General features: G+C 45.9%; 1 protein-coding gene and 1 long non-coding RNA gene across 4 annotated transcripts in view; one reads left to right on the plus strand and one right to left on the minus strand.

Moving 5' to 3' along the window:
• Positions 1–2,590: 2,590 nt before the first annotated feature.
• Positions 2,591–12,469, minus strand: LOC119165036 (uncharacterized). Of its 2 annotated transcripts, none has more exons than XM_037417229.2 (4): positions 12,015–12,469; positions 11,725–11,927; positions 3,923–4,126; positions 2,591–2,902 (listed from the first exon to the last, which is right to left on the minus strand). In XM_037417229.2, exons 1-4 carry the CDS (start codon positions 12,236–12,238, stop codon positions 2,610–2,612), a joined length of 924 nt encoding a protein of 307 aa, XP_037273126.2. In that variant the 5' UTR covers positions 12,239–12,469; the 3' UTR covers positions 2,591–2,609. The 2 variants fall into 2 exon arrangements, with proteins under 2 accessions (XP_037273126.2, XP_075729743.1); XM_075873628.1 differs by having other exon boundaries at positions 2,591–2,905.
• A 217-nt stretch (positions 12,470–12,686) lies between these two features.
• Positions 12,687–17,105, plus strand: part of LOC142771780 (uncharacterized) — a 31,706-nt gene continuing 27,287 nt past the window's right edge. Inside the window, exon 1 of one of the 2 annotated variants that reach the window (XR_012886149.1) lies at positions 12,687–12,799. This is a non-coding gene — a long non-coding RNA (uncharacterized LOC142771780). Of the gene's footprint in view, positions 12,800–15,147; positions 17,092–17,105 lie in introns of those variants that run through there. The other variant, XR_012886150.1, reaches the window with a different exon arrangement.

The following is a 17,105-nucleotide window of genomic DNA, read 5'->3' on the forward strand; positions in this document are numbered from 1 at the left end:
GACGGGCACAATCTCTTCTGTTGTTTTTTTTTGTAACTATAGGACATAGTTCTTACATTTTAGTGAGAACAAGCTGTTACTTGGGAGAACAGCTACCTAATTGTTTTCGTTCAAAATGCGAGACTGGTCCTGTTAGACAAACCAGTGTGCGCACGGCAATACTCGGTGCCTCCCACTTTACAGGTGTATGCTCAAACTGAATGAACGTCAAACAAATTCATGAAAGATGAGTTCAGGAGGGCCATTTGCCCCTTCCACCACCATCCAGTAACACCAGTATTGTGAGTGTAGAGGTGGAAGCCACCCTTCCAGTGGTCAATAAGTTAGACCATTTGGCCTCTTCTGTAGAAAATGCAACCATGCTAGGTCAGATTCTTGGTGCTACTGTCCCTCCATTGGCTTTTTTGATGAAGAAAAAGGAACCGCTGCCTGGCGCACGGTATTGTGCAGATTCTCTCAGAGGTGTTTTTAATTTTCACTCTTTCCCTCCGCATGTTCCTTATGTCAAAAATACTGGGCCAAGCGTTCAAGGCTTGCGAAAATGAGCGTCTTGGCTTTTCTTAAACCACGGTAGGTAAGTGTTGCGAGTTTGTGGAGCGATAACTCCACCAATCCAGGTGGAAACCCTGTAAACGCATACTTTGTTTCGTGAACTTGACTACTGAGCACATTCAAGATCATTCCACCTACTATATTCCAAGCACCTTGCCTGTCATCGAAATGACAGCCAAAAAGCTTCAGTGAAACTCTAGTCAGGCAATTTTCGTGAAAAATAATGGGTGAAGATCAGGCTTTGAAGCCACTATCGCCAAAGGTGCCGGCTGCACCCAAGTTTGCTGTGTTCATGCTTACAGGCCAATGGCACATAGCTGTTCACATGTAGTCTGTGGGCAACATAAGTAGCTGTCTGGCAGCCAAGGCAAGCATGAAAGCAAGGCTATCACTCGACAAAGCTGGTTTAAACGTGTTCAACCACGACACTTCTTCGCTTCGCTGCATGAGCACTTTCTCCGCATGTAAGCACTAATTGGCAGTAGTGTTCGCACTTCACCAGCCTCCAGAGTTGTGGAGCGTTTCACACGTTCACAACCTCAGCGCCCCATTAATGAACTGATGGGGCTTTATCTACGGCACTGCAAGACCGATCTGCCATCTGTCTGTGGACCAGAGGCCCTACTTTTCGGGCCACAAGCAAGGGTACACACTCAAGCACCAGGCCATCATGGGCGCCAACGTAATCGTGTGCGAAGTCGCTTCAGTGCAAGTCGAAAGTGAGGCCACATATATCAGACGCTAAACCAATATATTTTCAAAAACACCTAGTATTTTAAATCTTCTGGAATATCAAGACGTCTATTACTGTTTGCACACATTTCGAGAAGTTTTGCAGAGGTTTAGTGTTTCGTGGGCTTGACAGCCCATACCCTAGCAGTAGACACGATGCTGGTAAGTTTAGGTCTCTTGCTTCCCTAGCACGGAAACTTTGCAGTAAGGTTTACACATGGTACAATAACAAGTTGCGCTTTAGTACTCTACACAACAGGTCCACACTGTGTAATGAGCTTCAATAAGAAGCCTTTGTACAATGGCGAAAATACCTGTGTGCAGTTTTACTTCCTCGTCCATAAAAGCCCGTTTATGCAATAACGTATCAGCGTTATACAGCTTCAACAATGCTTGTAGCAAGAGTTTTTGTGATGAACTGTGTGTCACGCAGCACTACAATTACTTTTCATAATGTTCTTATCTGCTGGTGGAAAGCGTTGGTTATCTGCACACAAATGTGCAATCAATTTTTTCCTCAACGAGAGGACCTGTGAACCCCAGAAACACCTCAGAGCATTAGGCCTGCCAGAACGAGACCCTCACTATGAATGAAGGAAAGGAGGGTGAATTTAAAGGCCCATTTTCTTTGTTAAGAACAGCATTCAATGCCTTCAGATGGTGTGCGAGGAATTATTGATCACCTGCCAGCTCGTAATAAGATCACGTGCTGCGTGATGCCAACAGGCAAAAAATGAGTGTTCCAGACTCGCCACAATGGCAACAGGCGGTGCTGACTGACGCTCCCATGTTTAACCTGATAAAGTGTACAGAAAGATAGCCGTCGTGATAGCCCAGTCAGTAGAGCATTGGACGAGTTACGCGAAGGTTGCAGGTTGGGTCCCTGCCCACGGCAAGCTATTTTTTCGTCTACATTTCTTTCTCCAAAGTTACATTACAAAGACTTCCAATAACATCCCCTAAACTATCCTTGGCCTAATTATTTGTCAGTTCTCATTAAGATGGTATCTAAGATACATGTGTGTTCGATACTGCCCAGCCCTGCTCACCACATATATCTTTTCGGTCATACACTGTAGCTATGGAAGTTAATGGAATAGTGAATTTCGCTGCAGTTTGCACAAACTTCAATTGAATGGTCACAGCAATGTGCTGAGAAATGGGATTAATCGCAGCAAAATTGGTGCATTTGAGAAACGTACGACACACACCATTAGAAAACGTTCGTCACGTAGTCTACTGCGCTTTCTTGTCCTTCCAGAAGAATGAAAAGCCGCGACAGGGAACAAAGAGAACTCGGGCAAGAGACGGCACAATCAATATGTTCATTTCTGAAGTTTTTCGACAAGCAGCTCCAGAACATTCGTGAGCAACTGGTTTTGTTGCTGCAGCATAGCTCTCTCTTGGCGACGCTCCTCGTGCGCCTCTCGAGACTCGTGCACTCGCCGCAAGTGGGCGTCTCTGTCGAGCTGCAGCTGCTGCTCTTGAAGGGCCAGGCGCCTTTCCTCAAGGTCAAGCCGCCTGTCTTCTTGTGCTGCCACTCTTTCATTATGTTGAGCCTCCAAGGCGAGCCTTCTCTCGAAGAACCTGATGTGGCGGTCGGATCCGCGCCTTTTTCCTGCTATCATTGCACAACAGGACATGGCATTACTTGTGTGCCTATATATATATTTTTTTCAATTGCAAAGTAATATTTGCTTTTTGTGGTGGAGGTTGCATTTCAGTGCGCACATTTCATCCAATACATATTTGCAGTTCCGTTTTGTCTAGAGTCAAAAAGAAGCACTGCAGTCGTTGATTTGCTTATTTTGCTAACTATTTTGCCATGTGCGTATTCTGTACTGCTCCACACTTGTGAACATGAGATGTACCTTGCTCGTTATGTCTCCTAGATTATTTATCTGGCATTATCACCGCACTTTTCATGGCAGGTTTTCTTAGGCTTGACGTTTACGTTTCAAAGCTCACGTGTACTGGGGGGAGCCCGACTTTAAGGGATGTGCATGTCTTTTGTGCGATTGATATTGCGCTGTGCTCCTTCGTTTTGGCAGGTAAAAGTGTTTGTTAGTGAGCACTACTCAATCTTGCTTAGGTATATTTATGTGTTATATTATGCAAGCAAAAAAAAAATCTTTTCACCACAGCCATGACTGTTAGTTCTTAGTGTGTGGTAAAGTATTCAGGAAAGGATGGGCATATGGCACACTTTCTGTAACCTTCAAAGTGCGTGCCTGACAAATCTGTTCATTTGGTAACAGTCACAATACAACTTCAGGAGCCCATAGAGGCACTGGCCAAAAGACGTAAGTGTGGCAGCTTAATGCCTTCGCAACTAAACAAGCAGTCTTGTGCATGCACTCATCATGATTCTGCATTGACTGGGTCACCAGCCACCCAGAACATGATGTTACTCTGATGCATGCATTCATTTGGGCAGGCTCTTGTGCTTTTGCCTTTGAGGAAAGAGTGGTGCAGACTTTTAAGATCGTATCCGCACGACTACAGTTATTTTTTGTATTGCACACTACTCCAACCAATTCGCTTGTGTTTTTTTGTACTTTGACTATCTTTTCAAGCTACTGTGTTACAGCATATTCACTTGAATTTGTCGCTGCCCTAGTTGTTACACGCAACCTACCCCTTTCTTTCCTTGGTGTGCTCTCTGCAGCGCTAACCCCGGCTCCTTGCACTGCTCCCTCCGCTGCTGTTTGTGCAGTGCTTGTCTGGTTGTTGTCTACTTCCGCCTTGGAGGCAGGGGATCGTGGCGAGTCCGCAACCACCTCTGAAGTTCCCTCAGGCAGCCCAGTGATGACTTCTACCGTGTCAAACACCGTTTTGGACCCTAAATGAAATGATAGAGGTTGAGAAAATTTCACTTGACACATTTTTTTTTTCTAGTATGTCACAAATAATTCACGACATGCCCACTCATTACAATTTTCAGATATTCCACATTTTAACTACTACTACTACAAAAAAACTGCCCTTACACAGCTATGATGAAGCAGTGTTAAAAAAGCTGTAACGAGGGCAGTGGGCATGGAGCTTGAGTACAGAAAAGGAAGAAGACTTGCTGTGATCACAGGCTTGTGTTCAGTTAGCCCTTGCGCTAAATAAAGCTTTCGTTCGCTGAGTCAACTCCTGCTGGTTCAACACCCCGTTTCAAGTGATGGAAGTGCTAGCATACATCTGGTCCTCACTCTGGAACTTCGCAGCCGCACACTCCAACCACCTTCTGCAATGACTGATCTGGGACCGTCTCAGGCCGCCACTCCAGGTCTCGCACCCATACCTGTCTTCTGCGCTGGCGCTCTCCGGCAGCGCAACCCCCCCATATTTGGTGGCACAGAGGACCAAGATGTGGACAACTGGATTGCCAAATGAACTGGCGAGCGCGTACAATAAGTGGAACGCAGCCGATAAGCTCACAAATGTGAGTTTTTACCTGACCGATGTGGCGAAACTATGGTACAGGAATCATCAAAGTGATTTCAGTACCTGGTCGGAATTGGCAAAAACCCTCTCTGAAGTCTTTGGACGTCCTGCTGTCCGCCGCCTTCGTGCTGAACAGCGCTTGCATGGCAGAGAACAGAGACTTTCACGAGCTACATTGAAGATGTGCTCTTCCTCTGCCAGCTCGTCAACCCAACTCTGGGTGAGGCAGGCAAGATAAAAAACATCATAAAAGGAATCGACGACAGTGCATTCCAAATGCTTGCTGCGAAGTGTCCCCAGAAGGTCGCCGAGGTGATTCAGCTTTGCCTAAGTTATGATGAGCAGCGTAGGCAACGTGCTTCCACACGTTGCGCTGCTCAAGACACGGCGGATCTCTCATTCCTCGACTATCGCCATGACACTGCCAACCACTCTGCTTTAATGCCACTCATAAAGCAATTCATACGCGAGGAGGTCGCCTGGCAGCTATCTATATACACCAGAACTACCGAGCCGATGGCACCCTTATCGCCTTCGCTTCGTCAGGTCATTGAATCGCAAGTTGCCGAAGCATTGCCGCCAGGTCAGGCTCCACCATCTGTTACCGCACCACTAACATATGCAGCCGCTGTTGCTCGGCCACGCGCTCCATCGTCTCCGGCTATCTACGAAGCAACTCACCACGTTTATTCGTCGACGCCACCTGCCTGCCCGTTGACTGTCTCGTCTCCGGCTGTATACGAAACAACTCGGAACGTTTATATGAAGCCGCCGCCTGCACGACCGTTTCCGGTACCTTATTCAGCGACAAGTGCCCCTACCCCCAGCCAATGGCGCACTCCGGATAATCGGCCAATATGTTTTTCATGTGGCATACCAGGCCACATAGCTCGTCACTGCCGCTGTCGCAGCTTCCCTTCTCATGGCATTGCAGGGGCCTCACACTTCATGCCCACTCAGCCGCGATATCCCGTTCCTGCCGATCCACCTCTAGACGTACGTCCCGGTTGCCGACCATCCGGCGCAAGCCGTTCGCCTTCTCCTCGTCGCAGATCAATTTCTCCAATGTTACGTCGCAACAGCCCACCGCGAGGGGAAAACTGACGGGCGCAGTTCCGGAGGCAAGAACTGCGTTGGCAGCAAAAATTTCAAGACCTAACTGCTGTCCCCCGAACGAAATTGAACTCTATATTGATGGCATTAAGATGCACGGACTTGTTGACACTGAAGCTGCCGTATCTGTAATTAGCGAGAAACTGTGCCGAAACTTGAAGAAAGTGACCACGCAACTTACCGACCTATCTTTGCAGACAGCTACGTCCCATCATATTCAGCCTTCAGCTTTGTGCACTGCACGAGTCGTCATTCAAGGTGCGATGTACGTCGTCACATTTGTAGTTTTATTCCGTTCTTCGCATGTGTTATCCTTGGATGGGACTTTCTCTTGTCAAATTCTGCTTTGGTCGACTGTGCTCGTTCCGAACTCGCATTATCTGTGCCGTGCTATAACCCCGACGATGGCGCTTCGTGTAGAGTGTTTGCTGCTTCTGACGTTGACATTGCGCCTTTCTCAGCTGTTGTCTCGGTGTCGTGTGTCTCCTCTCCGAAATCCCCTGTGTTGTTTATGCCATCGATCCCATCTGCGTGCCATCGAAATATCATGCTTCCGTTTGCTGTCGTCGTTTTTCGCAACGGTCACGCTGCCATTTATGTGTGCAATCCCTCGGACAGCCCGTCATCCCTACTACGTGGAGAATGCCTGGAGAGCTACGAACCTTACGAGTGCATTCTTCCGGCAACTATATTTGATTCTACGGTTTCGCTCCCAATTTGTGCTGTCACTCCTACCAACACGCCTAATGATGTTCTCGACGTATTCTCGGATGCCATCGACTCTGAGCTCGCACCAACTCAGCGCGAGGAGATTATAAATCTTCTACTTCGCTTTCGCTCTTCATTCGATCATGACCAGTCAGGCTTAGGCCGAACCTCTGCGGTCGTTCACCGTATTGACACCGGTCAACAAGCCCCGCTAAGACAGCGTCCGTACCGTGTGTCATCTGCTGAACGCCATGTCATCAACGAACAAGTGGACCACATGTTGAAACGGGGCATCATCGAGCCCTCCAACAGTCCCTGGGCTTCACCGGTTGTTCTCGTCAAGAAAAAAAGATGGATCCATCCGGTTCTGCGTTGACTACCGCCGAATCAACAAGATAACGCGCAAAGACGTATACTCTCTGCCGCGCATTGATAATGCTCTGGACTGCCTACAAGGTGCAGAATTCTTTTCTTCGTTAGATTTACGCTCCGGCTACTGGCAGGTGCCCATGGCAGAGGGTGACCGCCCGAAGACAGCCTTTGTAACACCGGATGGACTATATGAATTCACCGTTATGCCGATTGGCCTCTGCAATGCGCCTGCCACTTTCAAAAAAATGATGGATACCATCTTGCGAGGTCTGAAATGGAAAATGTGCCTCTGTTATTTGGATGACATTTTGGTATTTTCAAGCGACTTTGCGACCCACCTCAGCCGCCTCGAGCAAGTTCTTACGTGCCTTTCCACGGCGGGACTTCAACTTAACTTGAAGAAATGCCACTTTGGCGCTCGCAAGCTTGTAATTCTCGGCCATGTAGTTTCTAAGGACGGCATTCTCCCGGACCCTACGAAACTTAATGCAGTCGTGGCGTTCCCAAAGCCAACCACCATCAAAGAGCTTCGAAGCTTCATCGGCCTATGTTCTTACTTCTGGCGCTATGTCCGCAAGGATGGCTTTGACGAGTATGTCGTTGCCTATGCCAGCCGCACCCTCAGTAAAGCGAGAAGAATTACAGTGTAACTGATAAGGAGTTCCTTGCCATTATTTGGGCAATCGGAAAATTTCGGCCTTATTTATATGGACGTCCGTTTGATATTGTAACAGACCACCATGCGCTTTGCTGGTTATCTTCACTAAAAGATCCTAATGATCGGCTCGCTCATTGGGCATTGCGGTTACAGGAGTTCGATATCCGTGTTATCTACCGTTCTGGCCGGAAGCATTCCGAGGCCGATGCCCTGTCACGTTCGCCATTGGCTTCAGAGCCTGTCGGCTCGCCTATCTCCACCAGTGCTGCCTTGGCCATCAGCATTTCGGACATGCCTTCCGAGCAACGCAAAGATGCTTGGATTTCTTCTCTTTTGGACTTGCTCTCAAACCAGACGCCCGCTCCAGTTTTCAGGACGCTTCGCCGTCAAGCAGGACACTTCGCTATTCGGGATAACCTGCTTTACCGCCGAAACTACAGCTCGATGGGCCGTAAGTGGTTGCTCGTCATTCCCCGACATCTGCGCTCTGACATCTGTGCCACGTTCCACGGTGATCCGCAATGTGGCCACGCTGGTGTGTTAAAAACATACACTCACTTGCAGCTGCGGTACTACTGGCGCGGTATGTACCGTTTCGTTCACCGTTACGTAAGGTCTTGCCTTACGTGCCAGCGACGCAAAATGCCCACTCAGCATGCCACAGGTCACTTGCAGCCGTTGCCATGTCCAGCACGAGCTTTCGATCGTGTCGGAATCGACCTTTATGGTCCGCTTCCCTATACTTCGAGTAGCAACCGCTGGGTCATTGTCGCTATCGACCACCTAACGCGGTACACTGAAGAAGCTGCGTTACCTTCTGCTACCGCAAAAGACGTTGCATGTTTTATACTGCAAAACCTGGTTTTAAGGCATGGAGCACCTGGAGAGTTACTAAGCGACCGCGGCTGCGTTTTTCTCTCCGATGCCATCAAAGCGTTGTTGAGCGAGTGTCGCATCATACACCGCACTACCACAGCCTATCATCCGCAAACTAATGGGATGACAAAGCGTTTTAATCGTACACTTGGGGATATGCTGGCCAAGTACGCTTCATTCGACCAGTCAAATTGGGATAGCATACTGCCTTTTGTGACATATGCTTACAACACTGCAACGCAAAGCACCACTGGATTTTCGCCTTTCTTTCTTCTTTATGGACACGAGCCATCATCAACAATGGATACTATTCTTCCTTATCGACCGGACCCTTCAGAGATGACTACCGTTTCTCGAGCAGCAGCACGCGCTGGAGAATGTCGGAAGCTTGCTCGTGCGTTCACGTCACATGACCAGACGTGCCAAAAACATCGCCTCGACGCATCAACCACGCCTATGAGCTTTGCTCCGAACTCACTGGTGTGGTTATGGATTCCTTCTACTCCTACAGGACTCTCCGACAAGCTTTCGTCCAGGTACCATGGCCCTTATCGAGTTGTACGCCAAACATCCCCTGTCAACTACCTGGTCGAGCCGCTGGATGCATCTCCGGGCAAGCGCCGTCGGGGACAAGAAATCGTACACATCTCTCGGCTCAAGCCATACCATGACCCTTCTGTGTACCCCTGTACTTAGGTCGCCAGGATGGCTCCCTCATCGCCCGGGGGTGATTGTAACGAGGGCAGTGGGCATGGAGCTCGAGTACAGAAAAGGAAGAAGACTTGCTGTGATCGCAAGATTGCGTTCAGTTAGCCCTTGCGCTAAATAAAGCTTTCGTTCGCCGAGTCAACTCCTGCTGGTTCAACACCCTGTTTCAAGGCATAAAATGTACACAACTGTGCAACCAATAATGGGAAGCCAACCACATGGTGCACATAGGCCTTGCCTCTTTCAAGGCTTATGTGCACAATGATTCAAGAGTAAATATTACGGGTTTCACGCTCAGGCGCAACGTCATGAACTACAGATACACTTTGTTCACTTCTATTTTTGGAAAAGTTATGTCTTTGTTAGGTGAACAATGCCTTTCGCTTGTGGGAAATATTAACAAGAAAATTATGCTTACTAGCAATGCATTTTTTTCTTCACATTAAACTATTAGTGTCGATGTTTCTTTTTGTTCTCATAGTCTCTAACTTTCCTCCATGAATGTGTCTGATATGACATGCATAGTTTAGTATATCACAAACATTCATTTGTCCATTTATTGTCTTTTATTGCAATATCCCGCTTGTCTAATCTGCCATCACATGTAAAACTGTTGTTCATTGGACATGCAAACTTGCTGCTCTCTATATTTTGCTTTCTTGTTATTGAGTTAAGATCCTCAACACACAAAACTGGTAAACTGAAATCGAGCTACAGAACAAAGAAGGTTTTCGCACATGCAGTGACATTTGTAGGCTTGCCCTTGTGTTAATGAACACTGCTTGGCTCTATGGTCAAATTACCAGTAAAAAGTAACAGTGTTACAGTTACCCAAGCCAAAGAAGTAACTCTGTTACAGTTACTGTAAAAAAAGTTTCAAAAATTAACTTGTTACAGTTAGTGACTGTAAGAAAGCGATGTCATTACTCTTTTGTTACCGTACAAAGCAAGGCATGGATTACATGTTAAATGATAGAATTAGTTTAATGAAAATGCATGAAGTATGGAAAGCAAACATTGAGTGAAGATGAAGTCTATTGACCATTGATGTTCATTCTCTATGTTCCTCAAGGTGTACTAGACCTGTTCGAAGAGTTTTACATCTGCTAAGCGTACAAACCATTGGGCCACGCTTCTGCGCCACAAAGACCACACACCTTCAGTGCAGGACCATCTCTATCTGCGACGCAGGGATTGTGAAGCGACATAGTTACATCAGCGAAACGGGCAGCAAAAGGTCGAAAAAGGACTACTAAAGGAAAGGTTCTTAAACGGCAGGAGCGTAGCCAGAAATTTTTTCTCGGGAGGGGGGTGTTCAACAATACCCTATGTACGTTTGTGCCTGAATTTGTACGTGTGCATGTATATATATACAAACGAAATTGAAAAATATTGAGGGGGTTTGCAAGCCCCTCCCCCAACCTGGCTTCGCCCATGTTAGAGCTTGTTCAACATTGGTCAGCACATAGCTTTGACCTAAGCAATGCAATGACACTGCCTCATGAAAGGAAGCGTTACTAGAGGGGGGAGGAAGAACTGGAAATGATTGCAACGTCCTTTCTGACTGCAGGACTCATCAACACCCGCACATTTTTTTATTTATTTGTTACCACTGTGCTTTGAGGATGCTACCCCGCATGGGACGTGAAACGTTTGCCATATTGTAAATAACTGTTGTAGACCTATGAAAATCAGTTATACAGTTTTTAAATATTGCTTCGCCAGTTCATGACCTTTCTGCCTTTCAGCCGTTTTGTCTTGATATCTAGTCACCTGTTAAACACGATTATCTAAATGCCTTGGATGAAGGAATGCACCCTCAGCACACAGAACAGAGCTAAAACCTTAAGCGATAAAAATTATATATATATATATATATATATATATATATATATATATATATATATATATATATATATATATACATGTGCCCCCCTTCGATTCAGTTCTAATGTGATTGATTTGTGGCATGCAGTTAACAAGTAAGCCCCAAGTATGGTCTTCTGCACCGGAGCTGTTCCTCCTAGCGACACCTAAACTGTGAGGGAAGCCCTATTGTGGAAAGTAAATTGAAAGGACATGGTATAGAAAAGTTCCAATAAGTAAAAAAAAAAAACATTTAACATAGGCCTCTATTGAGTGTTGCAGTTAATTATTTTTTATAGAAACAAAAGTAACAGTGTTGCAGTTACAAGTTCATCTAAATTAAATGTAACTGGTTACAGTTACGAGATACTGAAAAAAAGTAACTGGTTATAACGCATTGCTCGTACTTAGTCACTGCTCAAGACTGCTCTATAGTATATATATATATATATTAGAAAGAACAAAAAAAAATCTTTCATTTCAAACGCACTCCTTTCGCAGACCGCTTATGTTACCTTTAGTATAAGGACGCCTAATGTCGCAATTTCTACCTCCGCAACGTGATTGAAACGGAAAGCATTTTTCTCCGTGCGTTCACTGCATAATACGGCACCACAAAGCCACGTCTCCAAGCGCCCCTGCAACTGCGGAAACTTGCTCGAATTCGCAAGGACAATTATTCAATCAATAATCGTCGAACTTACACACGTTCGGCTCTCCAGAGCCGGTGTTGCTGTCGTCGTCCGTGGCGACGCTTGCGGCTGCCGGAGCCTGGCAGATGGAAGCACTGCCACTCGCCACCTTCCTTACAGCGCCAGGGCGGATACGGTAACCGTGCTTTCTGGCGACTTGGAGAACGTCTAGCAGAAGATTCTCCTTCTGGCGGTGTTGTTCTTCTGTGCCGGACCTGCGCAAGTTGCGCGTTCAGCTCTGGACCGCCCAAAACAGTGTCGGGAATCGCGCTACATACGGCTCAAACGAATAGCGCACTTACTTTCTGAGGCTGGCCCGGTCATCCTGGACGAACCGGGCGAGCAGAAGATCGCACCGTTCTCTGATGGCGCGCGCGCTGATCGCTTTTCCGACGGTCCGGGACAGGTTTTCGGCCACAGGCAGCCACAGCGTCGTGTCCTTGTACGGGTTCCGTTTTCGGACCTCGCGCAACATGTTAATGTCCGTTTCGACCGTGAAACGAAAACGCCTAGCCGCTGCCTGCATCTCTACGAAGTCGGTTTCGCTGCGTTTCGCGATTCAAACTGCAGCGACTTCCCGCTCTGCTCGTCTTGGCCCTGGCTAAAGCTATCTTGTGATATCCCGCGGCGCGCATAAGGTTCCTCACCAAAATAAGGAAACTCTATGGAGGCGCGCGATCTTCTCGAGATCACCGCAAAGCATGCCGCAAAGGAAACGACGCGGCATGCGCCACGGGAAACGCTAACGGCGGTTAGCGTTATGACGCATGCGCAGTGGCAACAACCGCAACAAATACAGTTTTAATAACTCTATATATAGCATACGCAAAGCTTTGAGTACGTTATTTTAAAACTTTTTAATAAATTTATTAAGAGTTCAAATTTGTTTTAAAGTGTTTAGTGATATGTTTGTATCGTAGCTCTACGAGTGATTTGAAGCTCCATCGCCATTAGCAGCAGCAAATGTTTAGTTTTTAGCGCGTAACATGTAGGCGTTCAGTCACAGAACACCTACCAGTCGTGTAACCCGCGTAGAAAGGGCGTCTTTTCTCGTCTTTTATCCCGCAACACGTAGTCGAGAAAGCTGGTGAGATGCGCTCAACATGTTTGCTCATTAAGTTCATTAAATCTCAATATAGCAACGCGAAACGACAGCCACACAGGAGAAAAAAAAAAAAAAAAAAAAAAGATGAGACACAAGACGTCAGTACGCATTGATTCCAACTCTCCAACTTCCTACCTTAATCCGCTGCATGTACTCAACATTACAATTGTAGCGTTGTTCACCTGAAGTTTTTATATCTGCTCTACATTCGTTTTTTAGCAAATGTCTCAACCTTTTACATTGGCCAGCAGGTGAAAGATTTGGGGGGGGGGGGGGAGGGGGGGGGGGGGATGCTGGATTGTTGTGTATTAATGGAAAAGTCCACTGACTTCGCAGAATTGCAGTTAGAATAGGTGTTCTGTGGTTACACCCAGGGTCACACCTACGCCTTCACTGTAAATTAGCAAGCTGAGCTGGCCTGTCAGGTGTAGGCAGGTTGTCAGGTGTGGTGGTGAGAAAAAAAAAAAAAAACGTTCAAAGGACTTGCAATGAATTGCTATGGTACCTCTTTATTTAGTGCAACAAAAAGCTTACCGGTCAAAGTGTCTAAACATGAAGTGACAATGTGGGAAACGTGTGACCAGAATTTTTCTATTTGCAGCGTGGGCAAAGTCGTTCATGTGACACACGCTGCACACAGTGGTGTGTGACCACAATATGGTGGCTTGCGTTTGTGCACTGCAGTTGGCTGCCTATGTGTGCCTGTTGCATGCATGTGCCAAGTCTAAATGTGGCCCAGTCATTGCAGTGAAGGTAGTGTGGCTTTCTAGTATCAACTCCTTTTACCAATAAACATAGAGTAGAGGAAGGATGCCTAACAATAATAATATTGTTAATATTACGCATGATTTTTGGCGCACCTAACAAAAACAGCAGCCTTAAAGACCAACTTGTGCAGTACAAAGGCTTGTTGGCAGGCGACACAACGTGGTGTTTTTGCGACATTAAATCACAATTAAAAGACATAACAAATTCTGCTCGAATTGTGAGAAGAATGCTCAATGATGTCACTACGATTCACCGCCATTGCTCTTCTGCCATTTGCCGCAGTGGGGAAGTGGAAGTGGTACGTGGCTGCTGACCCTAAGGTCCTAAAATCGAATCCCTGTCGCGACGGCTGCGCTTGAGGCAAGCTGCAAGTTGAAAAAACCCTAGGTGGTTAAAATCTCCAGTGCCCTCCACTGAGACGTCTCAACACCATATCGTGACTTTGTTGCATTAATCTTCAACAATTATTATTATTATTATTATTTCTTGTTCTGACAGTGTTCTGGGACACATTGTGACTGGTTGTCAGTCCCTTCATATGTCAGTAACAGAGCATAAGGCATTATAATATTGGACACAAAAAAACAAATACTAATAATAACCCTGCTGCCTCTACATTAAATTCAGTGTTATGTTTTTTGATGCACAATAATGAGCTTCAGTACACATGAAATGGTTGTTATTAAAATTAATCCTGACAAATGGCTCTATTACATAAAGAGAGAAACTCTGAAGTGCACTGTAGTCGTACACAACTTTAGAAGTTTAGGGCATTGCCTCTGCAAAGGCGAAGTACTAACAAGCATTCACTTGCGGGCGCGCACTCCAGAGTGGCATGTACATGAGCGGGACTATTTCTTTAGTCATGGAGGCGCTCGGTTGCCTTACTTTGATCACCTAGGCCCGGCCTTTTTGGAGTTAAATTGCATCCCACTATATGCAGAGTGCAAAGTAGCAGCAGTTTAACTGCTGTTATAGACAATTGTCATTTTGCACTATGTAATGTTTCTTCATTTTAACTTATTAATTTACACCACATTTGCCTAAATATGTAGAAACACTTGGCCTCAATAGCAGCTGTATTTGGTCACTGCTAGATTTGTACATGCGGCTTGTCGCATTCTTTGGCTTGTGCAAATAATGTTGGTTTTCATCATTTAAGGACGATTCGTGGTACACATAATGACCAAGAATGGCATGTATTGAACTGGACGACACATTGAGTGCTAACAGACAGGGACATGAGAGGAACGTCCACACAATGCGCTTACTTAAACAATATTTATTTTCAGGAAACACCGACTAATATATCCATGCATGGTGGTGCCACCAGTAAATCCACTAGCCAAGCAGAAAAGCCCTCTCCTGATCTTGAAGGTCAACTGATGGTGTACTCACATACGTGTCACTATTACGAGGGCTTCAGTTATCTCTAAATCGTCTTTATGTTTCGCTAGTACAATGAAGGATTTGTACATAGGCGCGCAACTGCGTTCCAAGCAATGTACTGACAATGGCTGTAATTATTCTTGTTTTTAACATTTAACTTTTGTTCACAAAGACAATCGTTATGGCACCTACCCATCTGACCTACACATTTATTAGCACTGGTCAGTGGAAGCTCATAAACCGCCTTTTTTACACAATCCGCAAAAAGGTCGTGATGTTTCTTGGAGCATCCGACAGCTGGCCTGCAATGCGGGTCCGTCAAGTGACTTATCCTGCCAAGCTTTTGCAATCCTGAGAATACTACTGTGATGTCCCCTCGTCTAGATATTTTCTTCAAATTATGAGCAGTTTTTCGCAGATAAGGCACTACTGCCACTCTGCTCCTACTTCCCGTCTGTTGGATGGTGCTTCCCAAGGGCCAAAATCCAAACGGCATCTTTTAAGCAGACCCTCGACAACCGAAACCAATACAAACTCTGAAAAACCTGCTGCGAATAACCTCTCAAACTGACTCATAAGATTTATGGATTTTATGGTGGCAATATTTCTGCACTGCATTTCCAAAACACAGATTGGGAATGCTTCTTCTAACTGGATTCGAGTGAGCAGATTAGTGTGGCAACAGGGGCTTATTAGCTCTAGGTTTGTATCCCTAACATGTGTGCTGTTGCATAAATTCAAGTTCAATGTCTAAAAACTGCAGCACGTTATCGGACGGCTCTTCCACTGTTATAATGAGTGGGCTAACGCAAGCAAGAAAAAATCATTTTTAGTCTGATACGTGTGCTTCCGGCTCGAACAGAACAAGGTAATCGTCCACGTATTTTACAACTTTCGCCACTCTGTTCTCTGACAAAACATGTGCCAGATTTCTGTTCTGGTGGGCCAAAAGAATTTTACTTAATACCAGCACCAAACAGGAGCTGATAAAGACACCCTGCTTCTTAAGGAACGTTTTTCCATTAGACATGGCAAATTTTGAGCTGAGATAGCAGCGAAACAAATCTAAAAAGCATTGAAGAGATAACTTGGCTGAGTTCTAAAACGCAACCGCTCCAACGTCGACAATACATTCTTCCACGCACATGATTAGTTCATTTTTGCGCAAGGAATAATACAAGTCCTTTATGTCAAAGGAGTAGGTCAACAAGCATTTGTCTGGGTTACTGGTCAAGAAATCTACAATTTCCTCGGAAGGTTTAAAAAAAAAGGGTAGTCTATTTTAAGAATACCGAGCCTTTCTTGCCGTAAAAAAGGCTAGATTCTTCTGCCATGACCCTATTTCTGATACTATATTCAAAACGTAATTTCAAGGCTATCCTTCTTGGCTGCGTCAATATCATAGAACAATCTACTCAGGCACACCTTTCTAAAAAGAGGTTTTGTTTATAGTTTTATCTTCCAAAGGGACACATCGTGACACTCATTAAAAATATTGGCAACTGCAGAACAAGCTCTCTCGTTATAGTCACCTTCCTCTATCTAGAGCAACAAATCCGCCTCCTTATCTGCTGGCAGAACACACAGTCACTTCTGCTTCAAGAAACACACCACACGGCTTACAGGTGTACGTGAAGCATCGGGATTTTTTTGTGAGATCACATCTACCCATTCTGATATACACCGATTCGCTTCACCTTCCAGGGCACACTTTGATATTCGTCACTCAAAGCTCAAAAGTTCAGGCACACTCAACCTTGGCTCGACGGCAAATTTAGGTCCAGGTTTAAGAACATTTTCAACGTAGTCTGGTAGACTAACCTGGCCGGTGGTTCGGACGCTGCGTGTCGTTGGACCTGTCTTCTTTGGGATTCTGGCACATGAGTCTGGTAGAGTCTGCTGCCACATGAATTCCGTACTGCTGCTCATGATTGCTAGGAAGTTTCTCCACTTCCTGTTGGCGTTTCGTGTCTTTCCTGTATCTTCCAAAGTGGTTCTCAGGTGGTCCTTTAACATCCGAGCCTGCCTTTGCCACTGACTCCTAAAGACCTTGAGGACTCTGATGCCGTGCCTGGCAGAAGGGGCAAGTCCACCAAACAACCGCATGACTCCATCAGGTAGATGTTTGTAG

The sequence above is a fragment of the Rhipicephalus microplus genome, chromosome 9, assembly GCF_043290135.1.
Source record: "Rhipicephalus microplus isolate Deutch F79 chromosome 9, USDA_Rmic, whole genome shotgun sequence".
Lineage (NCBI taxonomy): Eukaryota > Metazoa > Arthropoda > Arachnida > Ixodida > Ixodidae > Rhipicephalus > Rhipicephalus microplus.